Raw genomic sequence first — 27,964 nt, forward strand, 5'->3', positions numbered from 1 at the left:
ATGACTGTTTAATTAACAAAACCGCAGCCAAACAATGAATAAAAGCTACATGCCCGGGGATTCACTTTTCACTTGGCAAATAACATCTCTCCGCCGACGAGGGACCCGGGAGACGGAAGCGCAGGCGTCTGGCAGCCTTGGGGAGAGAAGTGCGAAGCCGCTTCCACGGAGCGGGGTGATGTTTACCTTCCTCTCCCCCCAGTTTTCAGATACACTTCTGTTCAGCTTGGATCTCTGCAGGGGAAGTAGCATGAACATATGGCTACGTTAAAACACACACACACGAGAGAATCAGAATGTTGTCCACGTCCCACTGGAGCACAGAGAGGGACGTGTGTGAGGGAGTGTGACCTGGGCGGGAGGCGGTCACAGCCGACCTGGCTCCTCGGTGGCACACGTTCGAGGCCAGAAGACTCTGCCCCGCTCCCCACCCCCTGGGAAACAGCTCCGCGCCCCTTCCCCTCGGAACCGTGACCCGGGCTTGCCAGGGCGGCCTCAGCGACGCTCAGGTGCAGCCAGGTGTTAAGATCTCTATCCCTCTAGTCCCGTGGTCGGCAAACGGCGGCTCGAGAGCCACATGCGGCTCTTTGGCCCCTTGAGTGTGGCTCTTCCACAAAATACCACGGCCTGGGCGAGTCTATGTTGAAGAAGTGGCGTTAGAAGAAGTTTAAGTTTAAAAAATGTGGCTCTCAGAAGAAATGTCAATCGTTGTCCTGTGGGTATTTGGCTCTGTTGACGAATGAGTTTGCCGACCACTGGCCTAGTCCGTCAGCCCTGTGACTTACGAATCCGCGCAGCATCCAAAATAAGCCGTTCTTATACGCGCTTTGGATAGCTGTAAAGGCAGTGTCCGTTAGGATACCTTTCATTTTCGAAATTGTGCTATCAATTGTTAAAGTGTGTGTACATTTTTGGGACACCCTCTGTATGATCCTCTGCGGTATATATGATGTACAGTATTATGATACTGTATGCTAGTAGAATATAGGACAGCGTGGTATGATACTCCATAGTATTGTACAGTGGACTGCAGTGCAGTAGAATATAGCTGTTAAAGTGTGTGTACATTTGGGGGGGCACCCCAGGGCATGATACGAAGTCGCCTCAGTGAACGGGGAAACGGGGAGAAGTCGGGGGGGGGGGTGACAGACGAACACCATCGACAGCGTTCACGTATGGATATGAAGTTAGTCTGTCTACGTCTCTAAATAACCATCGTGGCATATGGTTCCTCCCAGCTCTCCAGACAGGACCGGAGGGCGCCGTCACCCCTTTGAGAGCGCGCTCACCTTCACTCCGGCCGGGCCGCCAGCAGCGCCGTCGCCAGCGCCTGGATGTGGGCCCAGGCCCGCTGCACGTGCGCGGACTCGGTGACGCGGGAGCAGATGGCGAAGCGCAGCACGAACTTGTCCCTCAGGTGGCAGGGAACCAGGTGGATCTCCCTGGCGCCGTTGATTCTGTCCAGAAGGTCCTCGTTCAGCTTGTTGGGACCCTGGGGGCCGAGGGAGGGGCCGCCTCAGCGAAGGGGCCGCGAGCCACTGGCCTCATTGACAGACAGACAGCCTGGGAGCGGCTCCGGGGCTGAGGACGGGGCCTCGCGTGGAATGTGCCACACGTCAGGGCTGCCCTTCCGTGCCCGGCCGGCCGGCGTGGCTCAGGGGCTGGCTGAGCTCAACCTAGGAACCAGGAGGTCAGGGTTCGATTCCCGGTCAGGGCACAGGCCCGGGTTGTGGGCTCCATCCCCAGTGCGGGGCGTGCAGGAGGCAGCCGGTCCATGGTTCTCTCTCACCATTGGTGTTTCTCTCTCTCTCGCTCTCGCTCTCTCTCAAGTCAATAAAAATATTTAAAAACAAAAAAGAGAACAAAGACGGGAATTGACGTGAACATACCTTCAGCCGGAAGCAGACCAGCCCCAGGGTGACTTCCGCGCAGATTTCAAAGCGAGGGTCCCGCTTCACCGCGGCCTCGAACTCGCGGGCCAGCTGCACGTGCTGGAGGCGGAGGGGAGCCGTCAGACTCAGCCCCGGAGACCCCCGGCTGCACCGCGCAAGCCCCTGCTGCGGGCGGCCATTGTCTTCAGTTTCTGTCACACACACCACCCTGTTCCCGCCCAGACGGAGGACGCACTTGGTTGCCACGGGAAAGGGTAGCGCTGCAGTTAAACCCCCCTCCACCTCTTTCTCCTGTGTCTACCCCCCAGAACGCTGTCTGTTTCTGGAGGAAACACTGCAAAGAGGATTGAACATTCCAGAAAGGAGGGGTGGCTGATCAGTGCCCAGGGCAGGCTGTGCGGCCGCACCACAGCCGTCCCACGGGCGACACCGCCCTCAGCCCATTCTGCAGATGCGGAGACTGAGGCTGTGCTTTGCCGTGGGGCCTGAGGCCGCAGCGTGGGGCCTGCAGAGGCCGTGGCTGTTTGTGATGCGACAGTGCCCGCCGCCACCGAGCGGGGAGCTCACGTCAGCCCCTCGCCTGCGCGCGCCTCCCTCGCGTGAACAACGCCCGTGGGCCTTCCCGGTGGCTGCGGGGTCAGCAGCTGATTCGGGCGGGACTGAGCTGACAAGGTGGCCTCGGTGCGTGTCCTTCTGGTCTACACCCAGGCACCCAGCCCGGTGCTGGTGCTGGTGCTGGTGCTGGTGCTGGGAGGGGAGGGGCTGGGCCTCTGAGCAGCTTTTCTGCTAAACGTGTGGGTGGGGCCGAACCCCATTTAAAGGCGCAGTTCCCAGTCACAGGAGAAATGTGATGCCACCAGAGGGCGCCAAAGACTGGGGCCTGCAGGGGCCTGGAAGGCTCTGGAAGCACACCGGTGGGGGGACGGCCGGCCGAGGCCCCTCCTCGTCCGCAGGACGGCACCCTCAGGGGAGGCTGCGTGTCTTTAACACGAGGCAGCGGATCCGCCCCAGAGGCCCCGGGCTCGCAGCGGGAATCGTGGTGGAGACAGAAGCCACCACGCGCGCTCCTCCCTAGGTGCTGAGCCTCACGGTGGCCGAGCGCTCTGGCCCATCAGCCTGCGGGGCGGACGGGCGGCGACGTGGGCGGCTCTCAGCAGGGGGCACCCGGCCTGGGACACCCTGTCCAGCCCACAGGGCTGAGCCCCGGCATCAGGATGTCGAATGGACGGAGGCCACGTCACGGCCCCTGGAGCCGGAAGCTGCAGGCGAGCCCCTGCCATGGACGCCAAGGACCTGTGTCCTCCTCCCGCCCCCTACGGGGCCGCGGCCGAGGAAGGACGCTGGGGTGGGAGGGACCCCGTGCAAGAGGCAGGCCTTTTGCAGCAGATAAATGGGGGGGGGGGGGGGGGGCGGCCACATGATGGCCTCAGTTTTCTCAACTGTTAAAAAGCAGGTGACGGGGCGTGGCTCAGTGGTTGAGCATCAACCTATGAACCGGGAGGTCAGGGTTCATCCCGGTCAGGTCACGTGCTTTGGCTGCGGGCGTGCAGGAGGCAGCCGCTCCACGGCTCTCTCGTCAGCGATGCTTCTCTCTCCCTCTCCCCTCCTCTCTGAAATCGATCCAATCTAATTACAATAAAGCAGCCCCCCCCCCCCCCCCAGAGAGCAATGGGAAGGTCACCTTGCGGATGTGGGCCTGCAGGCCCGTGACCCCGTACATCCGGAACACGAACCACATCTTCAGCGAGCGGAACCTGCGCCCCAGCGGCAGCTGCCAGTGCTGCGGGGACAGACAGCCTCAGCGGCCAGGCCGGGCCGCCCGCCCCCTCGGGGTGGCGAGGCCCCGAGAGGAGAGAGCAGGTCTCAGCGGAAGGCAGGGGGGCCGGGGCGGTCGGTGACGTGGGAGCCACCATTGAGTTCACCGGTCCCACGGTGCTGTGAGCTCAGGGACCGGAGCGCACACCGGCCGGAGCTGGGCGGGGGCGCCGTGGGGAGCTGGGGAGCAGCCGGGAGGGGCACATGCCGCTTAGAGCTGAAACTGCCCCTGCACCCAGCCTCGCCCCCCCCACCCACCCAGACTCCGAGTCCTGAGGGGACAGGGACTCGGTCTTGTCTGTTGCATTCCCAGCCCAGCCCCTCGCCTGGCTCAGCAGCCGTCACCCCCTGACCTCCGTGGAAGGAGTGCCGTTGATTCCTGTGCTTAACTCATCAGGAGGAAAACCCGTGCCGCCCGCGGCGCCACAGGCCTCTGCCCGTGTCCTCGCCCTCTGCATCAGCCGCCCAAGCGGACGGAGACGCGGCTCCCCCACCCAGACAGCATCAGCGTCAGGTGCGAGCTGGTGGGGGGTCCCAGCCCAGGTTCCCGGTTCTGCCTTCTGATCGGGCCCAGAGGTTCTTCACCTCCCAGCCTGCCTCCGCGGCCAGGTGGCTGCGGTGATGCCCGCTCCGCCCGAGACCAGGCCAACTTTCCGTCTCCCTTCGGCCCCGAGCTCCTGTGCGGGAGGAAGCTCCCACTTACCCTGTAGTCCGTGATGAGCCCTGGGAGAGAGAGAAGAGAAACTGTCAGGCACACGCTGGTCACCGGCCTGCCGCCTCTCACGCTCACGGTCAGTCGCATCCTGACCAGGTGCCCGGGGCACTGACGGGAAATGCTGCGCGGTGCGTGGTCCCGCCGTCCCCGCGGCAGCCCTGGGGCAGACGCGGACCGCGAGGCGCTCACTCACCCGAGTCCTGGTGGCCGTGCCGCAGGTACACGGGGTCCAGCTTGAAGGCTCCGGTCAGGTCCGCGCGCTTCCTCACCCTGGTTCCGGGAGAGCGACAGGCTCAGGGGCCCCTCAGGGGACGCCGCCCCGGCCGCCTGTGCCCTCCTCCCGGCCCAGCGCCTCACACCTGCTCCGGGGCCTTCCCCGCCCTCTGCACAGGCCTTGGTGCCCGCCCCCCCCGCCCGGCTCTGAACGCCCGGGGCAGGTGGTATAGGGAAGAATAAATATTTGGCCCACATGGCCCAGTGGTTGAGCATCAGCCTGTGAACCAGGAGGTCACAGTTCCATTCCTGGTCGGGGCACATGTCCGGGTTTCGGGCTCCATCCCCAGTAGAGGGCGTGCAGGAGGCAGCCGATCCATGATTCTCTCTCATTGTTGATGGCTCTCTCACATCGATGTTTCTCTCTCTGTGTTTCTCTCTCTGTTTCTCTCTCTGTGTCTCTCTCTCTCTCCTTTCCTCTCTGAAATCAGTAAAAACTTATATATTTTGATAAAGAATGAATATTGGGTCTTTGTCCCTGTCCCCGGCACACGGTGCCTAAACCCCCCGGAGTCTGCGCCGTGAGGAGGGTGTCTCCTGGGCACCAAGGAGGTGGCGGGCCCTCGCTCAGGATGGGCGGCTGCCGGGAACACCGCGTCCTGGGGGAGGGTGGAGCTGTGCGCCCCGTTCCCCAGGCTCGGGGCGGGCGGCGGGCTGAGGCTGAGTTCCTGCCCTGTGGCCAATGAGTTAGCAAGTGCACCTCCGTGGGGAGACCCCAGACCCTCCATGACGATGCTGGGTGCTGCTCAGGGACCTGCGGGTGGTGGCCTCAGGGGTGTCCTGGTGTCGGGTGGGGGGGAGCAGAGGGCTGGCGGGGAGCAGGTGACACCGGGCTGTGGCCTTCTGTCCCCAGACCTCAACCCTTCTGCACCTGTGTCCCCCGGAACACGCATCGGGGTGCTGGTCACTGAGAAGCCCAGCCACACCTCCCACGGGTCGGGGATCTGCGATAACGCCCCCCGCCCGCCCCCCTCCCGCCCCCCGGGTTCTTTGGCAGCAGGGACAACACCTCGAAGCAATTTTGTGGCCAATAGATGACCTGAGGGCAAACTAGAAACCTGGCTGGTCTGGCTCAGTGGGTAGAGCCTCAGCCCACGAACTGAAGGGTCCCGGGTGCGATTCTGGTCAAGGGCACGGACCTGGGTTGCAGGCTGGATTTCTGGCCCTGGTCCGGGCACATCCGGGAGGCAACCAATCGATGTCTCTCTCACATCGATGTTTCTCTCTCTGTGTCTCTCCCTCTCCTCCCACCGTCTCTAAGAATCAATGGGGAAATGTCCCCGGGTGAGGATTAACCGAGAGAGAGAGAGAGAGAGAGAGAGAGAGAGAGAGAGAGAGAGAGAGACGGCGGTCTGACAGTAGGTTCGGCTTGAAAGCAATAGAAGGTTAGAGTCCCCGAGAGGGACGCCAGCGAGCCTGAGAGGGGACACGGGACCAGGAGGACGAGGGAGAGGCTGGGTTTGTTAGGAAGGCAGCGGAGCTGGTGTTGCCTTAGGGCAGTGGTCGGCAAACCATGGCTCGTGAGCCACATGCGGCTCTTTGGCCCCTTGAGTGTGGCTCTTCCACAAAATACCACGTGCGGGCGCGCATATACAGTGCGATTGAAACTTCATGGCCCATGCGCAGAAGTCAGTTTTCGGCTCTCAAAAGAAATGTCAATCGTTGCACTGCTGATATTTGGCTCTGTTGACTAATGTGGTCGGCAAACTCATTAGTCAACAGAGCCAAATACCAACAGTACAACAATTGAAATTTCTTTTGAGAGCCGAATTTTTTAAACTTAAACTTCTTCTAACGCCACTTCTTCAACATAGACTCGCCCAGGCCGTGGTATTGTGTGGAAGAGCCACACTCAAGGGGCCAAAGAGCCGCATGTGGCTCGCGAGCCGCGGTTTGCCGACCACGGCCTTAGGGGTCCAGGAAGAGCCGGGAGCTGTGCGCTGTGCCCTCTCCGGCCTGTGGCGGGAACATCACCCTGTGGCCACGGCGTGAGGACCCTGGAGGGCTCCCCGTGGGTCCCCCGTCCTGGGGAAAGCGCTGTGCCCGGCCTGGACGAAGGGACAGGAGAGCGAGGGGGCGACGTGGTCATCGCTCCCAGGAGAGCCCTGACCTTGTCGTGGGGGTCGCACGCCCTCCCCCGCATGCCAACATGACCTTCATTTACAAATATTACGGTTTTTCCTCATTTAAAACGGTTATGCAGCCCTGGCCGGGTTGGCTCAGGGGACAGAGCGTCGGCCTGTGAACCGAAGGGGCCCGGGTTTGATTCCGGCCAAGGGCACGTAGCAGGATTGCAGGCTCCTCCCTGGCCCGGGCCCTGGTCAGGGCGCATGCAGGAGGCAACCCATCGACGTCTCTCTCTGTCTTTCCCTCTCTCTTCCGCTCTCCCTAATAATCAATGGGAAAACACCCTCGGGTGAGAATTAAAAATAAGCGAATAAGTAAATAATAAAATATTATGCGTTAAACCTATGGTTTAAAACAGATGTGAATAGTAATACGGGATCCACCTGGCCACTTCAGAGACAAGCTGAGCACTCAGTGGACACCGATGTCCTTCCCCTCGCCGCCGCCAGGGGGCGCCAGGCGACTGCCTGGCTTGATCACGCCCAGAGTGCTGAATTTCCTGCAGAAATCCCTACGTCACCGACGGTATTGATGTGCACGTTTCTAAACAACATGCAAACTCAAGATGCTTAAGCCTAAATGGCATCGTTTTGGGGGCCCCTTCATTCCTGTCCCCTGCCACAGCGGGTCCCCCCCAGCGAGCACATCCCCGCTCGTCCGTCCTCCTGCTGTTGCTCATTTACTGTTGGACACGGTCCTGCTGCGGGGACAGGGCAGCCGTGGGGCCCGCCCGCTCCCCGGGGCGGGGAGAGTGTGAGCCCACGCCTGGGTGGAGACGGCACCAAGGGCACCTCAAGGTCGTGCCGCCCGCCAGCTCCCGTCAACACTGGGCGTGGACAGACGGGGAGAGGACCCTGTGCTGTGCTGTAAGCAAGGCCTCTTCTGTCGTCCTTTTTATTTTTTGTTATTTCAGAGAGGAAGGGAGAGGGAGAGAGAAACATCAGTGATGAGAGAGAATCACGGATGGGCTGCCTCCTGCACGCCCCCCACTGGGGATCGAGCCGGCAACCCCGGCCTGTGCCCTTGACCGGGAATCGAACCGTGACCTCCTGGTTCCTAGGCCGACGCTCAACCCCTGAGCCACGCCGGCCGGGCCTCGTGTCGTCTTTAAAAGTCTGCAGTTTGGCGTCGGCCCCTGAATGAGGGCTCGGGGTACCTCTCGGGGCCAGGAACAGCTGAAAAGACTCAAGCTACGAACGGCCCCAAGACCAGAGCCCAGAGAACCCAACAAGGTCACGTGGAAAACCGCACGGCAGGCCAGGCCTCACCGGGCCCCCGGGCGGGGACCTCCCACAGTAACTGAATCTGCAAGAGGACCCGTCAGCAGACGCGGGCAACCTCAGACATGTTCCATGATCACAGTTCATCTCAGCCCTGGCCGGTGCGGCTCAGTGGACAGAGCGCCGGCCTGCGGACCAAAGGGTCCCGGGTTCGATTCCGGTCAAGAGCACGTTTCTCTCTGTCTCTCCCTCTCTCTAAAAGTCAATGGGGTGAGAATTAAAAAAAAAAAAGAAGTTAACTTTATTTGGAAAAACAATCCAGCCCGTTTTTAAAGGCAGATCAACATGGCGGGGTGCGTGTGGAGTGGGGCTTTCTTCGGAGGATATCTGGCATTAGAGAGACGCTGCGTAGAACAGACGGAAAAGGCCAGGTGGACCCTGGAGAGCCCCTGGCCGGAGTCAGGGCCCCCGGGAGACGTGCTGTGGCCGTGAGGAGCGCAGGTTTTAGAAGCTCCTGTCAGCTCGTCCGTGTCAGCCTTTGGGAAGTATGACCAACGCGTTCACTCTAGACTGTGGACTAACCACTGGTGAAATCTCATCAGGCTATAGGGAGGCTCTTCTTACTTTCAGGACCAGAAAACAGCCCACAAGAGCGATGGAAAACAGAAATCGGTTTTTAGCCGGTTTGCTGTGGTGCAAAGTCTCCCAGCACATCCATAAAACATCCCCAGCTCAACTTGTCTGCTTGTTTGCGACTCAGGCGTGTGGGGGACGCCCGCCCCTCCTCAGGGGCCCCCTGGCCTCCCCACGTCTCTGTTCCATTGCGTGGGGACACCGCCCATCGCCGCGGCGGCCTCTCGGGTGGCCGGTGTGTGTTCGGGTCGTGGGGACATTGAGGACGGCGCAGGAGGCCCCTGAGCGAGCTCGGTCTCCCTGCTCTCCCCGCTCGCCATCACCACGCCTCGAGGCACGGCTGTCCCACGCCCTCAGCAGACACGCTGGCCGACCCACGGGGCCGCACACTCGGCTCCGGCCGCCAGGAGGGAGACGCTGCCTGCGTGCGGCTACCTGTCTAAGGCCGCGAGGCTGCCCGCACCTGGCCTCAGACCCGGACGGCCCAGGGCTCAGAGAGGGAGTGGAGTCGGTGCCGGGTCAACAAAAGCTGAACTAGAACCGGGACCTGACTCTGCCTCATTCTTTGTTCTTTCTTTCTTTGTTTAATCCTCCCCCGAGGACATTGTCCTGTGGATTTTAGAGAGAGTGGAAGGGAGAGGAGAGAGAGAGACACATGGGTGTGAGAGAGACACATCGATTGGTTGCCTCCTACACACACCCTGGCCACGGCCCAGGAACCTGCAACCAAGGTATGTGCCCTTGACCGGAACCGAACCCGGGACCCTTCAGTCCGCGGGCCGACGCTCTCTCCACTGAGCCAAGCGGCCGGGGCGGCCTCGTCCTTCCGGAGACGTGGTCCCAGAGCCAGCGTGTGCTGCTCGAGCCTCTGTTCGGGCCCCGGTGGTGACCCTGGGACACAGGTCTTCCACTCCACGGTCACCGTGTGGCAGGAGGTGGGTCAGACGTGGGAGGCCTGTGCATGCTTCTCGCTGCCTCTCCCGCCTCTGAACCGTCACCCACACTGCACCCCACAGCGGCTCACCCCGTCGGTGGCCCCGGCGCGGATGGTGCGCCCGTCGGAGTAACAGCAGCACCCCAGGAGGCGGGCGGGAGGCCCGTCCCTAAAGCAGGGACAGCAGAGCGACCCCGTGACGCTGGGGCGGGGCCGCAGGGAGGACGGCAGAGGCCGGAGAGGCCACCTGGCAGCGGGGCTCACGTCAGGGGTGAGGTTCGTGTGCGCGGCAGGCACCGGGGTTGGTTCGCGCTGCCAGGGGGAGGCGCGAGCGCCCGGGGAGGACGGACGTGGGCCCCTTGCCCGTCCCAGCAGGGCAGGCGGCCCCTCTGCCCAGCCGGCCAGGAGCCCGGGTCTGTGTTTTCCTGCCTCACAGAGCCCGGGGCTGGCATTGAACCCGGCACGGCATCGACCGCACGTGGCCCGCGGTGGCACTCGGTTCCCGCGCCCTGTGCCCGCCTCGAGCCCCTCCCAGGGGACCGGGCCGTCCTCCTCGTGCGCCCTGGGTCTGGGCGCGGCTGCTCACCCGCTGGGACCCCTGGGGAGCGGGGCTGTGGAGGGCTGAGCCCCGGTCCCGGAGGGGCCCAGGTCAGCAGGGTGACCTTGAGCTCGACCTTGACCTCGTCCCTGCAGATGTGCAGAGAGGGACTTCTCCGCAGGAGGAGACGCAGGGAAGGGCTGTTTGGGTGCAGTGGGAGCCGAGACTCAAACCCATAGGGCGCCTAGGCATCACCACAGGACAGGGTCTAAAATGAGCGGCCGTGGGGACCCTCCGTGTCAGCCCGCGGCTTGTCCCGTCATCGCTACGCACACTGTGTGGGCTGCACTGTGTCCCCCCAACTCCTCCGCTGGCGTCCTGAGCCCCCGCCCTCGGGCTGGGATGCTCTGGAGACAGAGTTTTTGAAGAGGCGGGTACATTAAAGTAAGGCCTTTGTTTTTCTCAGTTTGTCTCAGTGGATAGAGCGTCAGCCCGCGGGCGACCTCCAGGTTTGCTTCCGGTCAAGGGCACGTGCTGGGTTGCAGGCTCGGAGGCAGCCAATCGATGTGTCTCTCTCTCACACCCATGCTCCTCTCTCCGTCTCACCCCCGCCCTCCCACTCTCTCTAACACCAGTGGGACGATCTCCGTGGGTGAGGAGTGACACACCAAGTTAAAATGGAGGAAGGTCACATGTCCAGGCCCTGGTCACACCCGACTGGAGCCTGACAGGACGGTCCCTCCAAGGAGCTCCGAGGAACCACGTCTGGGCCCACGCCGCTCCCGTGGGGAGTCCTCCTCCATCCCCCATGGGACAGACAGCCCGCAGCCCTGCCTGAGCTCCCAGCCGGGACCGGCCCGGGAACGGCCCGGGAATCAGGGCTCCTGGTCCCTCGGCATCTGGACTTGGATCCGGGCAGCACCCGGGCAGCGTGGAAGCTGCTGGACCCGAAGCCGGTCCCGCGTCTGCCTCCTGGGAAGGCGGGTAAATCCCATCGCAAGTTTGCTGGGGCAGCGTCTTCCCTCTCAGCCCCTGCGCCCCACAGCCGCCAGGGGGCGCGAGCGGGGAGCAGGGTGAGGAAGGAGGTGGGCTGAGGGCCAGCTGTTGGCCCCACCGGGCCCCACACCAGCAGCGGCTCTGGGGGCCGGGCCCGGCCGGTGAGGGACGGGACTCACCACATGGCAGAGCAGTCGAAGTTCACCAGGAGCCACTTGTGGGGGTTGAAGTTGAAGGAGTCTGCGAACTGCCGGGAGCCAAGGGCACAAAGAGACGTTTGAGTTACGCGCTTGCCACCGGGCAGGACCCGCGCAGGGGACCCAGCGGCGCGCGCCCACTGACCCGGGAGACCCTGCGGAGGGGACGGGGTCGCGGGGTCGCTGGAGCCGGCCTCCGGCTGTGACTCCCATGGGCGGCCGCCTGACCCAGCCAGGCCTTCTCACTCACGTCCAAGCGTCAGGGACCACGCACACCCACCCACGGAACACGGAGCTCACGCCATCGCCCGGGGCTGGGCTCAGGCAGGCGAGGCCGGGCCGGGGAAGGGGGTGCAGGTCCCAGCAGCAAACAGCTGGCTCGGGCCCCTCCCCGCTGTGGGCACCGCCACAGGTTCCAGCAGAAAATGAGAGATGTTAGCCGGGGGCCTGGGGGGGCCCAGCCGGCTCCCCGCGGTCCTCGGGGCGCAGCTCTGTGTTTTTCACACCGTGCGCCCGGCTCTCCCCGGACTGCTGGCCGGACGGGGTGCACCTGGATGCCGGCCGCCACAGGGCCGAGCAGCCTCGGAGCGGCCCGCACCGTCCGCCTGCCTCCTAGGGAGGACTCGGAACTCTTCCCGGCCTGTTTGGTTCCAGGACCAGCCCCGAGGAGGCAGGAGGGACGGGGTGGGGGCAGGTGAGAGCACGGGGCGGGGGGCGGCGGGGGGGCCGTGGTCCGCGGACGGCCGCTCGGGGCACAGCTTCATTTCCTCCCGGGCGTCCATAAAACCCATGCGAGAAAGAGACAGGAAATGACAAGGTCTCGTTTGCTGATCAAAGGCGGCGAGGGGGGGCGGGGGGCTGCCTGCCAGCGTGTTATTAGCTCCGCTCCGCGCGGCCTGCTTAACGGCCTCACTCCCCCGCTCTCCATCCCGACGGCCGGCCCTTATCTCCCCGCAGGCCCCAGACAGGATATTGCAGCCCTTATCTGAGCGGGAGGGAGCTCGGCCGCCAGGCAGGACGGGGCCCGGGATGGGGGAGGCAGACCCCGTGGCCGGGCGCGAGATCCTGCCTGCGCTGATAGAACCCAGCTGGCGGGCCGCCGCCACGGGGGCGTGACAGGGAGGCACCCCGTGAAAGGCGAAACCCCGAGTTCACGGGGCAGAGAAGGGAGTCTCAGGAAAAGTTCTGAAACCCTAAACCTGGTGGTGAGAAAGGACCAGGCCCGGGGGCGGCCCAGACCCCCCAAAGCCTGCCCTTCCGCCCTGGCGCTGGGGGAGGCCAGGCCTGGGGAGGGTGGGTGCCGCCCACAAGGTTAGGTGTTTATTCTTCACGTCCCAGCACCCAGCAGAGCCAGCGTCAGCCGGGCCTGCCGAGATGGGCGTCAGCACCCCGCCGCCAGAGCCTCGCGCACCCCGTGTTCACAGGCGCCCGGTGCCCCCGTGTCCGCCCCGAGGACTGACCTCAGCCCTCGCACGAATGCAGTGGTCAACGCATCGTCGCTGAGTGAGGGGGGGACGCGGGAGGGACGTGATGGCAACGGGAACCCGTGCTACGTCCGCGGCCTCACGGGGCGCGGCGTTCGAAGCCGCGGACTTTGTGTTCTGGGCCCGCGGTCCTGGCCTCAGGGCACTCTCAGGCCCACGTCGGAAATTAGAAAACGGACGGGCGCGTGACACGAGAGCGAGACCGGCTCTGAGGCCTGGTGAAGGTTAATCACAGCGTCGGATGCTCGCCCGGCGCTGCCTGCCCGGCGCGGTCAGCCCGTTAAACGTGACTAACGCCTCAGACCCGCACAACACCCCCGCGGAGCCGCCTCGGGAGGGGCGGAGGGGTGGAGAGGGTGCGGAGGGAAGCCGGGTCCAGGCAGGCCGCCTCGTGCCCTCACCCCTGCACCCCTGCACCCCTGCACCCGTGCATGGCGAGGCCGCCGAAACCTGCCTCTGAGCACAGAGCGGACGCTGCGGCTCCCCCACCCCATCTCCTTCCCGACACCTGAGCTCCTGCGGGAGGAACTTCCTGCCCGTGAGCTGCCGCAGACCGAAAGGTCTCGGTTTGATTCCGGTCAAGGGCACGCACCTCGGTTGCAGGCTCGATCCCCGGCCCCCATCAGGGCACATGCAGGAGGCCACCAATCGATGTGTCTCTCTCACATCTATGTTTCTGTCTCTCTCCCTCCTCCCTTCCACTCTCTCTAAAAATCAATGGGAAAATGTCCTCAGGTGAGGATTAACAAAAAACATAAAATAAAATAAAAAATAAATAAAAGTAGCTCGTCAGCCTGGCCAGTGTGGCTCAGTGGTTGAGCGTCGGCCTATGACCCAGGAGGTCAGGGTTCGATTCCCGGTCAGGGCCCATGCCCGGGCTGTGGGCTCCATCCCCAGTGAGGGGCGTGCAGGAGGCAGCGGATCCGTGATTCTCCCTCGTCATGGATGTCTCTCTCTCCCGCGCCCCTCCTCTCTGAGATCAGTAAGAACATATCTTTAAAGTGGCTCCGTGAGGGCACACCCACCTCCACGCCGTCCAGGAGGGGCCGGAACTCGGGGCAGATGAAGGCGCTGCCCGCGTAGGCCGCGTCCACGTGTAGCCACAGGTCCTCCCGGTTACCTGGAAAGCAGGGGCGGCGTGTGAGCTCCCCAGTGGGTGTCCTTCTCACGTGGGGAGCGCGTGGGGCTCGCAGGGGGCGTGCGTGGGGGTCTGGCCGCTGACCTCGTCCCAGCCCACAGCCCACCACTTGCTGGTCTTGGGATCTCAGAGCCCCTCCCCTCGAAGGCAGGGGCGCGGAGGGCAGGGACCGTGCACGATGGCCCGCCGTGCCTGGCACAGCCCGGGGGCTCAGTGCGTGCGTGGAAAGTGCGGGAAGGTGGACGGGATCGCACCCCTGGACTCCAGGCAGACCCTGAGGCTGTGAGAACAGCTGGGGTCTGCAGGAGCGGGTGGAGGGGGTGGCCGTACACACAGGCCCTCGGGTCCCCCTCCGGAGAAGGGGAGCTCGGGGCATTGCTCTGCCCATCGCTTCCGAGACCTTGCTTCTCTGTGGTCAGGAGCCTCAGGAAGGCGGGGGAGGACGCGGGGAGGGGGGTGTGGGGGGGAGACTGCTCGAGGGCGATGGTTCTCCGTCGTGCAGATGCACGGCCCTCCGGCAGGGCGCCGGGAGCCGGGAGGGGCCTCTCCCTGGGCAGCCCGGCCATGCCCCTGAGAAATGCCGTGTGCGGACAGCGCCGCCCTGCTGTCCAGGCGGCCCACACGCGGAGCTAAGGAGGTTTGGGTCATTGCAGATACAAAGCATTTTGGCCCCTGCGGGTGTGGCTCAGTGGATAGAGCGTCGGCCTGCGAACCAAAGGGTCCCGGGTTCGATCCCGGTCGAGGGCATGCGCCTTGGTTGCGGGCTCCTCAGGCCCTGTCACATCGATGTTTCTGTCTCTCTCCCTCTCTCTCCCTAAAACCAGTGGGAAAATATCCTCGGGGAGGACCAACAGCAACACAACGCAAAGCGTTCGCAAACCGTCGTGTGGAGCCGCGTTCGGCTGGTGTCCACTCTGTTACGTAAGGAGAGGCGTTTGCTCTGCTGTAGGTCACATGACGGAGGGAGGCCTGACGGTCCGTCGGACTCCCACACGCTCCCTGGGGCCCTGCGGGGGGGGGGGGGGGCGGGCGGTACTCACAGACGGGGCCCACTTCGGAGAGGCGGTCGAAGGAGCAGCAGGGCGTGGTCCCCAGGGTGGCCACCACCTGGCGTACAGAGCAGACGTCCTTTCCAGGCCCCCCCGGTCCCTGCCACAGCCCCCCGCCCGGCGACCCCGTGCCCGGAACGTGGGGCGGGGACCTCCGCCGGGGAGACGTGGGTCTGAGGCACGCAGGTCTTCGCTGGAAGCGATGCCACACGGACCCCGAGGGGAGAAACACATCGGCCACCGGGAGCCAGGCTGCGGCTAGACACGCACAGGGTGCCCCCCGCCCCCCCGCCCCCCGCCCCGCCCCGCACCCCCGGTGCCGCAGGCAGGAGTGAGCCCGCCCCACGCCAGGGCCCGCCTCTGCTCTCACACGTCACCACCCAGAACATGGGGTGTCCCTCCTGCCGGGAGGGAGGGAGTCCGGCTTCCCCAGCTTGGTGTGTGCGTGTGTGTGTGTGTGTGTGTGTATGTGTATGTATGTGTGTGGTCTGTGTGTGTCTATGTGTGTGTGTGTGTGTATGTGTATGTATGTATGTGTGTGTGGTCTGTGTATCTGTGTGTGTCTATGTGTGTGTGTGTGTATGTATGTGTATGTATGTGTGTGTGTGTGGTCTGTGTATCTGTGTGTGTGTCTGTCTGTGTGTCTGTCTGTGTGTCTGTGTGTGTGCGTGTGTGTGTGTGTGTGTTGTGGGACACGCACCCATGCCTGGTTCCCACACGCAGGCGCGCACCCTGTCTATTTCTGTGCGTGGCTCGGAACCTGCACGCAGCGGGACACGGGCCCGGTGCTGACTTCCGGCTCTCTCGATGGCCGAACCCCCTGTCCGTTACAGAAGGCGGCCTGTCTGCCCACAGCACCGCGTGGACCAGAGCCTGGCCGGCCGCGCTCCCGGGCGTCTGCCTACGGAATCCTCCTTAGAGGGACAGGGTGGGGTGTGGCCTAGGCCGGTGGCCTTCGCTGAGGGAGATCGGGAGGCCGCTGCGACCGGGCCTGTGGCTGAATGCCGAGTGCCCCTTGGAGCTGAGGCAGTGCACGGCAGCCCTGGGGCTGGGAACGGCCTGGGGCTCAGGACGGCCTGGGGCTCGGACGGCCTGGGGCTGGGGACAGCCTGGGGCTCAGGATGGCCTGGGGCTCGGCTGCTGTGCACACCCCGGGGCTGGGAGCCAGGGGCGTGGCCCCCACCAGGGTGGGAAGAGGCCACTGCAGGCCCTGGGCGTCATGTGGGGGCCCAGCCTCGGGGACGTGCCCCGTGGAGTCGGGCCGCTGGGCCTGGTGGGAGCTGCTGTAAAGGCTCAGCCGTTATTGGGCCTGGAGGCCCAGTCAGAGCCCATTGCCTTGAAAAGCCAGCCTGTTACACTGCCGTTCCGGGCGGGGGCGTGCGGGGCCACGCGGGAGCACAGGGCTGCGCAGGGGGCTGGGGGGGACGGGCGGGACGTGGGCAGGAGCCTTGGCCGGGCTTCCTGCCAGAAGTCAGGGCGAGGAAGGGCGAGCAGGCTGAGGAGTGACTAATGCGAGCTGCTCCGTGGCCGTGGGGTAGAGGCTGGTACACACACACACACACACACACACACACACGGACACACGCACACACACACACACTCAGACACACACATGGATAGACACACACATGGATAGACACACACATGGATGGACACACACAGACACACACACATGGACACAGACAGACACATAGACATACACAGACACACACAGACACATACAGATACACACACAGACACACACATAGACACACATAGCACACATAGACACACATAGACATACACATAGACACAGATACACACATGGACACAGACACACACAGCGACACACATACAGAGACGCACACACATGCACACAGACACACAGAGATGCACACAGACACACACACAGACACACACAAATACACACACACACACACAGAGACAGACACAGAGACACACATACACACAGACACACAGACACAGACACACAGAGACGCACACACCACACACAGCCCCTTGCTGTCTGTGCACAACTGGGGGTCAGGGCGGGCGGCCCTGAGTGCCAGGCCCCGGAGGCTGGCACTGAAGGCTCCACGCAGGGAGCCCTTTCCTGGCTCTGGGAGGGGCGTCCTCCCATCACAGGTCAGCAGGGTCCCTCTGATGCCCAAGGACCACAGGCATGGACAATGAGAAGGCGTGATGGACACGCAACATTCATACCAGGCACCGGGCAGACGGCTCGGGGGGAGGCTGGCTCTGGGGCGCGGGGGCGGGGGGCTAGTGGGCTGGGGTTTCCTCACAGCCCACCTGCCCCGGCCTGGCCTCTGCCACCCCACACGGTCTCGTGGGCTGCTGCCCCGCACTCGGCACCCTTTCCTCCGCCCTCCCCGGTGCCCACCCTGCACGCCAAGGCCACGTGCTTCCGTGTCTGTGTCCTCTGGGACCGGACGGGCCACCGAGCGGGCCTTCCGGGGAGGCGGGGGCTCCCTGGGATCCGCGACCCCCGACCCACAACCTGCACTGGCAGCCTCGTGGGCGGCCCTGAAAGGCAGTGAGCGACAGGGCGCCCCGCGGACTCCCCGGAGCCTGGCCGTCCTGGTTCCCTCACGTTCCAGAGCCTCCCAGGAGCCGCGCCTCCATTTCATCGCGTTTCCTCAGATGAGCTGCGATGGGCTCAAACGCAGTAACTTGTTTGCAAGTTACATCAGTACGACGTGTAGTTTATAACTTACATAAATTATAGGGGTATGAAACCGATATAAAGTGCTTGATTTCTTAAACAATTGAAATCCTGCTCTATCTGCTCACGGGGCACAGCGTGCGCCTTGTCTCCGAGGAGCTGGGTTAACAGGCCCCGAGGCAGCGTGCTGAGTGGCTGCGCTCGTTTCTAACGGCCCCTCCTCGCCGGGAACAAGAAGAGGTCACGTGTCCGAGGCCTGGGCCTTGTGACACGACAGCCAGGCGTCACACAGCCTCGCGGGCTGGGCGTGTGGCCCCACTTCACAGGGACCTACGTGAGGCTGGGGGGGGGGCGTCAAGGACACACAGAGATGGACCCGGCTGTGGTCAACTCCATTGCCCGTCCAGGAAAAGAGCCCAGCGCCGGCCATGCCAGCGTCCCTGCCAAGCAGCCCCGCCCCTCAGCCCAGGAGGGCGTGGGGGCGGCGGGGGGCCCGGGAGCCCTCTGCTCGGGTCCGGGTGCTGGAGTCAGCTGTCCTGGTTTCTGAAGCCACTTTAGCTCCCAGCACCTGTTCCGCTCGGGGCTCTGATTACCGCTCAGCGCGCGGCGCTAACCTGATTTCAGCAGAAGCCTAATCACATTTGCGCGGGGGGAGGGGGGCCGGGCTGGCGCCGTGGCTGACAGCCCCCGGCGGTCGGTCCTGCTGCGGAGGACACGTTCCATTCCCTTCGCCCCCGCCCGCCTCACCCGCGGCCTGCCTGCTCGCTCCGATGTGCGCCCGGCGGCACTGCCCCCGCTCTGGCCTGACCTTAGCAGGTGGGAGGCGAGCCACCGGGGAAGCCAGGAAACCGCCCGGCCCCGTGCCCCCTGGAGGGCAGAGGCTCGCCTTCCGGGTGCCAACCTGCCCAGCGCACACCGGGCTCTCCACGGAGCCGTGACCGAGAGGCTGTGCCCCCTCCCCCGTGAGCCGACGGTGAGGGCCAGATGCACCGAGTTGTCACGTATGTGCGAGTTATAACCACCAGCTACTGTATGGACTCAAGGCTCAGGCCGCGGCCCTCTGGGGTCCGGGCGGCCTGCCCCTCTGGCTTCACGGGCCCTTGGTCACTGGTCTCAGATAACAAGCCGGCGGCCACTCACACCTGCCCCGAGGAGCGGCTCTGACATGGGGACACGCCCGAGAGCGAAGCACGGCCCCCCCCACCCAGCAGCGCGTCTCGTCCTGGGCGCACACGAGGACCCTGAGCGGCAGTGCCGGTTCCGATGCCCGGCCCCATCCCTGGAGGTTCTGGCGAAACGGAACCCGGGCAGGGCCTGGGCATCGGCCACCTCTCGGCTCCCCGGGTGACGCCGACGTGCGGCCAGGGAACACCCCGGGGCAGCGCTGTGCCCACACAGGACCCCGCCTGCTGCCCGGCACGGCGGGGTGATGGTCCCCAGGCTCTGGTTACCACGCCGACCGCCTCCTCCCCTCGGACATCGCCTGTGCCCAGGGACACGGTGCTCGGTGCTCCTTGGCTGGGAGGCATGGCCCTCGCCCATGGAACCGTGGGCTGTGGTCCCGCGGTGTCTCCTTACAGGAACAGGAAATGAGGCCCTCCCCCGCGGGGCCTCGGGCTGGGGTCCCCGCTCTGCTTTCTGATTCTGTGCCGGGACGGAGCACACGGGCCCTCCCCCGGCCTCGCCAGGAGGGGCCGGCCAGGGCTGGAGTGCGGCCTGGCGCCCAGGCCGACCCGACGCCCAGGGGCCTTTGCAGCCGCGGCTGAACTTACAAAGAAAGGAACCAGCCCGGCCGCCTTGTCCCGCTGCAGCGCCTCCTGCAGGGCGGACGCGCGCATGGCGAACTTGCCGTCCGAGGGGATGGCTTTGAATTTGACTCCTCCAATCAGTCCCGCTCTCTCCACGGAGCAGTGGGCCTGCGGGGAGAGCAGCAAGAGTGAGGCCGACTGCCATGCTGGCCCCACGCCCTGGCTCGGGGAGCGCCCACCGTCCAGGCTGCGCTCCGCCCGCCAGAGGGCGCATCCTGCCCTGCTCCGTCCGGCCCACCGGCTGCCCTCGCCTGCAGGCTCCCCAGAGCACCCCCACCACTGAGCCCCTCCGCCCTGCACGGCCCTGCTCCCCAGGCCCTGGCTGGGGGTCCCAGCAGAACCAGGAGCCCCTGGTCCTCAGGGGCGCGGTGAGCCCCCCGCCCTCCCGCCTGGGCACTGGGACGGTGCCCGCCACGCAGCCCCCTGGGGAGAACAGAGACACCCCCAGATCCTTCTCCGTGGGGGACTCCTCACAGCACCCCCTGCGAGAGGCTGCACCCCGCCCTCGCCCAGCAGCTCTGTGCCGAGCACTGGCTCGCACATTCTTCTCACGCCCTCTGGGAGACAGGGCGGTGGACACCCCGGAGCCGTCCCACCCGCAGGTGTCTCCCGCGGAGCCAGACCACACAGCCGCCAGGCCTCCGGACGCCGCGCCCAGACACGGGCGGGCAGCGCGTTTATTTCGGGAGACGCGTATGGATTAGCTGGGACCAAGCTCTCCCAGCTGAGAGGCCTGGGTTAGAAAGGCACCGAGATAAGCGTGTCAGCGGCACCCACTCAGCCCGTGCGGGGCCCACATTCCTGCGGGCGGGGCCCCCACTCCACTGACCTTTTGACCCCAGCCTCCCTCCCAGAGCTCCGTTCTCGCCCCTCCTGCTTGTTCTGCATTTGGGGCTTTTTAACCCTTTCCACGGGCTGGTCAGTGGAGGAGGGGCTCGTGTGCAGAGTCCTGCAGCCGGGCCCTGGTGGGTCAGGCCTCTCGTCGGGGGGGCGGGACCCCCGGGCACGAGCTTTTGTCCCCGGTGGATGGTGGAAAAGGCTCAGAGGGTGTACAGGACTCGCCAGAGATCAGAGGCCTAAAAGAAAGAGCTGGGCCCGGGCAGCGGGGCTCCGTGGTTGAGCGGCGACCTATGAACCAGGAGGTCATGGTTGGATTCCTGGTCAGGGCACATGGTCCCCCGTGGGGAGTGTGCAGGGGGCAGCCGATCCATGATTCTCTCTCATCGTGGGTGTTTCTATCTCCCTCTCCCTCTCTCTTCCTCTCTGACATCAATAAGAGTGCGTTTAAAGAATAAAAATAGCCAAAACCGGTATGGCTCAGTGAATAGAGCGTCGGTCTGTGGACTGAAAGGTCCCAGGTTCGATTCTGGTCAAGGGCATGTACCTTGGTTGCGGGCACATCCCCAGTAGGGGGTGTGCAGGAGGCAGCTGGTCGGTGTTTCTCTCTCATCGATGTTTCTAGCTCTCTATCCCTCTTCCTTCCTCTCTGTAAAAAATCAATAACATATATGAAAAAAAAAAAGAATAAAAATAAAATAACGGAGCTCGGCTAGGAGCCCGGCTCCGCGTCCAGGTCTGAGTCCGTGTCCCACGGGCCCCAAGGCCGCGCGGAGGGTGGCCAGCTGGTCTCAGGGCGCCAGGGCGGGCGGCCCCGGTGCCGGTCACCGTGACCTCACAGGGGCTTCCTTTTCAGCTGGGTGGACCGAGCACCCTGCAGCCCGTGCCGTGTCCTCAGCACCGGGGTGTCCCTGACCCCGAGGGGCGGTCTGAGGTTTCACGGGCGGCCGCCCCGGCCTGTTTTGTTTTGATCGGACACGAGATGAAACGAAACACACAGATCCCGGCGGCTGCTGGCGCTCCGGGACGGACGACACACGCACCTGGTCAGAGGCGTAGGCCACCAGCTTCTCCATGACGGCGGCCTCCGTCAGCCCCGGGCAGGCGGCCTGCAGGCGGCGCGTGGCTCTGCTCCGGGCGGCCAGCAGCGCCATCAGCGTGGCCTCACTGGCGCTCCCCTAAATCAGAGACGGGGGGAGCGCCTCAGAGCACAGCAGAGGAGCTGGGCCCAGACTGAGGGGGGCGCGTTACTAAATCCCAGGGGTTCAGCAGCGGCCCGTGAGCCAGGAGGTCAGGGTCCGGTTCCCGGTCAGGGCACAGGCCTGGGTGGCGGGCTCGATCCCCGTGGGGGCCGTGCAGGAGGCAGCCGACCCGTGATTCGCTCTCATCATGGATGTTTCCCTCTCTCTCCCTCTCTCTCTCTCCCCCTTCCTCTCTGAAATCAATAAAAATACATTTTAAACAAATAGATGGAGGACAGGGGGTGGGCCTGAGCTGCCACGTGGGCCCGGGCCCGGAGGAGTCCCATCGTCACGGCTCAGGGCCCCGTGAGATCCCCAAGCGCGTGGGATCCCTGGTGGGCACGGCCTGAGGGGCCCCTTAGGAGGCCAACTTCCAGGCCCCCCCCCCCCCCGCAGACAGGCCCAGGGCCCCCCACAGGCCGTGCCCAGGGAATAAGGGCCTCCAGAGGTGCCCTGACTCCATCCCGGACGGGGCCTGTTCACGCACGGGGACTGGGATCTGGCTGACGGGATTACGTTAAGGCGCTGGGCACGGGGATTATCGGATTATCTGCCTGGCCCTCCCGCCTCCCGAGGGCCCTGGGCGGGAGGACCGTCTGCGTCCGAGGCACGTGAGGGAGGGAGGGGCGGCGAGATGGAGCTCAGCCGGCTTTGAGACGGAGGAGGGGAGTGGCCGAGGAGGGGGAACCTTCTAGAAACCAGAGAAGTCGAGGGACCATTCTCCAGGGCACCGCGCTGGACCCCAGCCCACAGCGCCGTGCAGACGGGGGTGAGAGACCGTCTGGGTGGGCGCGAGGCCTCTGGGTTCTCGGGGTCCCGGGGGGTGGGGGGGGCGCCTCAGCGCACCGGAGCCCCTGGAGACCCCGGAGAGCGCGTCTGGAGGAGGAAGTCCCCCGTCCGAGGGAGCGAGCTTTCCCGCTGTCGTCACCACACCCGACCCCAGAGCGTGAACTCGGCCGGCGGTCAGTGGGCCCCACCTGCCCCTCCGTGGCGTGTGCCCTGCAGACCCCCTGGGGCAGGCATCCCCGATGGGTGCCTTGTCCCCAGCCTTGCTCCCGGGCCCGCGGCGCACGAGGAGGAGGGGCCCAGTCAGTGCATAGAAAAGGCAGCTGAGCCCGGCCGGCTGGCTCGGGGGTCGAGCGTCAACCTAGGAACCAGGCGGCCAGGGTTCGATTCCCGGGCAGGGCACGTGCCCAGGTGTGGGAGGCAGCCGATCAATGACTCTCATCGTTGGTGTTTCTATCTCTTCCCCTCTCCCTTCCTCTCTGAGTCAATAAGAATATATTTCAGCCAAAACCGGTTTGGCTCAGTGGATAGAGCGTCGGCCTGAGGACTCAAGGGTCCCGGGTTCGATTCCGGTCAAGGGCATGTGCCTTCGTTGCGGGCGCATCCCCAGTAGGGGGTGTGCAAGAGGCAGCTGGTCGATGTTTCTCTCTCATCGATGTTTCTAACTCTCTATCCCTCTCTCTTCCTCTCTGTAAAAAATCAATAAAATATATTTAAAAAAAAAAAAAAAAAAAAAAGAATATATTTCACAAAAGAAAGGCCGTCTTTTCGGGGACCTGCTGGTCCCCCAGATGGAGACTCTGCGGGAGCCGTCAGCGTGGGCCCTGGCAGCCCTGTTGGCGGGGGGCAGTGTCTGTAGGGCTGAGCCACGGCCCTGTGGTCGGACTGGAGTGGCCCTGCCCCACTCCGGAACTGGGCCCCTGGGACCGAGGGCACGCCCCCGCCTGCTCTGTGCCTCAGTCTCCCTGCCTGCAAAATGGGGGTATTGACATGGCCCCAGTTCTCAGAATTGTTGCGAGAATTAACTGAGAAATGCCTGGGTGGGCGCCGGCACGGTGGCCGTGACGGGGACCCAGCACGTGCCAGTCGCCGCTGTCTTGTCCCTGGGCGCCGTGAGGGGACGGTCAACATTGTGTCTACGCGCAGGGCCCACGGGAGCGAGAGACAGCGCCGCGTGCCCACCAGGCCCCGTGTTCCTAACGGCTCAGCGTGGCTTCCTCCAGAAGAGACACCAGGGGCAGCCCGAGGGCCGGCCCCGCCCTGTGGCCGAGCCCCGGGACCCGTGTCCAGGAGCCGCCCCGCCCCGCCCCGCCCACCTCACCTGGATGACGCCGCCCCCTGCGCCCGCCTTCTCGGCCAGGAAGGCGTCGGGCAGCTGCAGCATCTTCCCCAGCCAGTCCAGCATCACCGTCTCCAGCTCCGTGCACGCCGGGCTCGCCGCCTGCGGGGGGGAGGGGGGCACCGCCAGCCGCCCTCAGCTTCCTGTCCGTCCCGACGGGGGGCCACGCGGACAGGATGGCGCTGCTCCCGCAGGGACTCAGCTCTTACCCATGAAACTGGGGGTTTGAACGTCTGCAGAAGGGGCGCCCCAGGGGTGTTCGGGGAGCGTGTGCCTCTCGTGGTGAAGCCCCAGGGAGAAGCAGGGACAGAGACGGGGCCGGGGACGGAGCCGCGCAGGCCCTGCCTCCAGGAGGACCGCTCCCCAGGCCCAGTTCTGGGTCTGCCCGGGAGGCCATGTGTCTGTGTGCAAGGGTGTGCCCACCCTCAGACGTGGTCCCTGGCGATGTCGCCCCTCCCCGCTTCCCTGCCTCAGTTCTCTGGGGCTGGCGTGTGCACAGCACACACCTTGCAGAATGCTGAGCCCCACGGCAGGGGGTCATCCGCCAGGGAACCCGGGTTAATATCGTCCAACCCTAGGCCCGGCCGGCGTGGCTCAGTGGTTGAGCGCTGACCTATGAACCAGGAGGTCACAGTTCAATTCCCCGTCAGGGCACAGGCCCGGGGTGCGGGCTCCATCCCCAGTGTAGGGCGTGCAGGAGGCAGCCGGTCCAGGATCCTCTCTCATCACGGATGTTTCTCTCTCTCTCCCTCTCCCTTCCTCTCTGAGATCAATACAAACATATTTAAAAATTGTCCACTCCAGATGCTCTGCAAAGCCGGAGACCCATTGAACGGGGGCCCTTTGCCCAAGATGCGTGGCACGGGCACCGTGCGCTCGCTCCGTCAGCATGTCTCCTATGGAAGGCTCTAGAAAGGCTGCTCACACTGAGCTGCGTGGGCCGGAGTCAGGAGCTGGGTGTGGGGCCCTGGGCGGCTCTGACCTGGCCTTCGACTCCCGAGCTGGTGCCCTGAAAGCTCGCCGGGCTTTGCCTCGGGGCAGGGTGGCCTTCGCGCACCGGGGACGGGCCGAGCCCCCCCTCGGAGTGGGGTTCCCAGGGAGCTCGGGGACGCAGGCGGGACCCTCTCTGCCCGTCGGCCCTGTCTGTCCGGGTCCCCCAGTCCCAGCTAAGCCAGCGTGGCCACGGGACCTGCCTCGCTGTCAGCCGTCGGTCCCGGCAGACAGAGCCTGACGAGCCCAGAGAAGTCCGACCGTCCCCAGAAAGGACACACACGGCAGGAGGGCGAGGCCACGTCGCCCCGAAGGGACGGGACGGCTCTGGACCCGCAGAGCGGTGACCTCTGCGCCGTCTCTAAGGAAACAGACGGCCTTGCGTGCGAGGCCCTGAGCCCAGCGGGGACAGAGCGAGGCCGCCCAGGTCACGGTGGCTGCGCCCGGGCTGCTGGCCCAGGAGGGGGCCCGGGCCCCTGGCAGGGCAGGTCAGCGCTGGGCAGGCAGCGGGCGCCCCGACCCTCCTGGAAGAGGCGTCCTGTTGCCCCATGGGGGAGGGAACAGGTTCTGGGAGGAGGGGCGGGACAAGGATGGCTGACATCACCGCCTGCCCCTTGGACAGCTGGGGGTGGGGCAGCAGATGTGGGGGTGCAGGGCACCTCACCCCCGAGTCAGCACGAGCCAACCCCAGCAGCCCCCTCGGCTCCCAGGCGCAGGAGGCCCAGAGCAGACCCAGCGGCGAGGTCCCCGCGGGCGAGCGGCCGGGACCGGGACCCAGGGGGGCGGCTCCGAGCCGGCTCCGCATGGAAGCAGGTCTCCCCTGGGGCTGTGCTGGGAGCAGGGAGCCAGGAGGCAGGGCCGGCTCCCCCTGGGCAGGGGTCTCTCCAGCGTTCGGTCCCCAGACACGGGGGGCCTGGGCAGGTGTGGGGTGCAGGAGTTGCCCCAGGGGCTCCTGATGGGGACCCTCTCCCAGGACAGCAGCCCGGGCAGGGAGCAGGTGGATGGGACACGGGCAGTGGGAGGGGCGTTTCCCAAACTGCAGACCCTGTGGAACCCTCTGGTCCGCTTGGTGGAACGCAGATTCCCCGGCCCGGGCTGCGGAGCCCAGGGCCGAGGTCGGAGCCCCCCGCAGTGGCTCTGAGAAGGCCGGCCGTGCAGAAGGCCTGGGGCGGGAGCTGACTTTCCCAGAAAGGACTCTGTCTCACGAGCTCCCGGTTCCACTGCCCACGAGGTACCCTCTGCAGGGTGACCCCGTCCTGCCCCACAGGGCACCGCCCCCCCTCTTCCCGCCCCCCCCCCCCGGCCTCCGAGGACAGGCGCCATGTCCCGGGGGCAGCCCCGGCCCCACTCACCCAGGAGAAGCCGATGCAGCCGATGGCCCCGCACAGCATGTCGGCGAGCATGGCCGGGTAGGAGCTGGCCGTGGGGAAGTAGGCGAAGAAGCGGGGGCTGTGCCAGTGCGTCACCTGCGGGGGGACAGGCGGTCGCTCGGCACGAGGAGCCCCGAGCGCAGGACCCAGGGCGCCCGTGGGCACGGCCGGGGCCGTGGCTAAGACCAGGGTGTGAGCATCAGGCGGGCGTGTGCGTGTCCGGAGGCCAGCGCGTTAGACGCCTGTTTCCTGACGCGGCTCCGGACAGAGAAGGTCTAGGCAGGAAAACGTGGAAAGGCCTGACGGTGCCCCGGCCGGCTGCTCAGTGGTTAGAGCGTCGGCCCTCGGACGAAAGGGTCTCGGGTTCGATTCCCGGTCAACGGCTGGTACCTCGGCTGCAGACTCCGACCCCAACCCTGGCCATCAATGCGTCTCTCTCACATCGATGTTTCTCTCCCGCCCCCTCCTCCCTACCCTCCATTCTCTAAAAGGAAAATGCAATAATAATAACAAAACAAAACATTTTAACAAGGCCCGAGGCTGGTCCTGCCGCCACCCCACGCTCTCCTGCTCAGTCCCTTCCCTCCGGCCTGCGCCCTCTGACCCCAGCCCTGTGGGTCCTGGGGCGGGGACATTAAGGTGACGACGAGGGCCGGATCTCGGGGCCTGGGGAGGAGATGAGGGAGGAGTGGGGATGGGGTGGGGCCAGTTTTGCTTCTTTAATGTGTTCCTGTGTCCCGCCCGCCCGGCACGTAGCACGCCCTCCGTGGAGGAGGGTGCAGGCATGGCCATCGCCTCCACGCGGGGTTGTAGCTCTCAGGCGTCCGGGAGACGGGGCCCGGCGGCCTGTCCCGCCCCCGCCCGGGGGCCCCGAGACCTCGGACCCTGGCCGCGGCGCCCTGGGAAGGAGGCGCCCGCAGTCTGAGCCCCAGCAGCCGGAGCCTGGCATTCACCTGCGCGCACGGCCCTCGGGGCTGGCTGAGGCTCGGGGTGTTTGCACAGCCGGCAGGCGGGAGCCAGCGCTGAGCCTGGCTCGGGGCGCAAATGTCAGGGACTCTCCGGGGGCAGAGGCGCAGCTGAGCCGTGCCTGTGAGGACCCCAGGGCTGCCCGCCCCCCGGGCTGCGGGCTCAGGGCCTCGCGTCCAGTCTGCGTGGCGTGTGGGAGGGAGGACCTGAGGGGCCCCTGCCCATGGCTCCCCGGACTTCCCCCCGCAGGGAAGAGACTGCGGGGACCCGGAGCCCCATGCGTTTGCTCCGACCCAGAGCTGTGAGCCCCTCAGGGCCGCCGGCCCGGGTTCCGCCCACACCTGCCCCGGGCCCTCCGGGCACTCCCGTCCGTGCCACCGTTCCACGTGATCGAGAAGCCACTGCCCCGCCGGGCAGGAGGCGGGAGGCGCTGCTCCATCCGGCGCGGTGGACGTCCAACCAGCCCCTCCCCCGTCACGCCCACCGGCTCGAGCAGGCCCGGCCTGGAGCCCCCTCGCCGCCCTGGGGCCCGGTCTGGGCTGCGATCCTGGCTCCCTCGCGCGCCGGCTGTGCGGCCTCCGACTGGCCACCCCCCTCTCTGGGCTCCGCGGCGGCCTCCGCCGCAAACCGGAAGTGACCGGTTGCTGTCCAGCGGGACGGCCCGAGGCTGCGGGGGGGGGGTGCCCCGTGCGAACTGCCCGGGCCCAGGCGCCCGTTCCCACCCGCCCTCCCGGCCCTGACCCCACCACATACCCCCGGCATGATGACCCTCTCCACGTCCCTCATGATGTCCTCGTAGGCGTCCGGCTCCTGGGGGGCGCAGCTGGGGATCAGGGGGCGCAGGTAGCCGGGCTCCACGTCGGGGTAGACCTGGCGCCCCTCGATGCCCTCGATGTAGTCCGCTATGTAGTCCACCATCTCCCGGCCCCGCCGCCTGAACTCACTGGCGTCCAT

At 65.4% G+C, this 27,964-nt stretch overlaps 1 protein-coding gene across 1 annotated transcript; it reads right to left on the bottom strand.

Annotated features, from left to right (window-relative positions):
* Positions 1-12: 12 nt before the first annotated feature.
* DDC (dopa decarboxylase) lies at positions 13-27,964 on the bottom strand. The gene is made up of 14 exons (XM_008150574.3): positions 27,764-27,964; positions 26,027-26,140; positions 23,667-23,786; positions 21,362-21,496; positions 19,446-19,589; positions 15,003-15,069; positions 13,850-13,944; positions 11,323-11,390; positions 4,616-4,692; positions 4,411-4,430; positions 3,574-3,672; positions 1,890-1,991; positions 1,290-1,492; positions 13-234 (listed from the first exon to the last, which is right to left on the bottom strand). Exons 1-13 carry the CDS (start codon positions 27,962-27,964, stop codon positions 1,292-1,294), a joined length of 1,443 nt encoding a protein of 480 aa, XP_008148796.2. The 3' UTR covers positions 13-234; positions 1,290-1,291.

This window comes from Eptesicus fuscus, chromosome 14 (genome assembly GCF_027574615.1).
Source record: "Eptesicus fuscus isolate TK198812 chromosome 14, DD_ASM_mEF_20220401, whole genome shotgun sequence".
Taxonomy (NCBI): domain Eukaryota; kingdom Metazoa; phylum Chordata; class Mammalia; order Chiroptera; family Vespertilionidae; genus Eptesicus; species Eptesicus fuscus.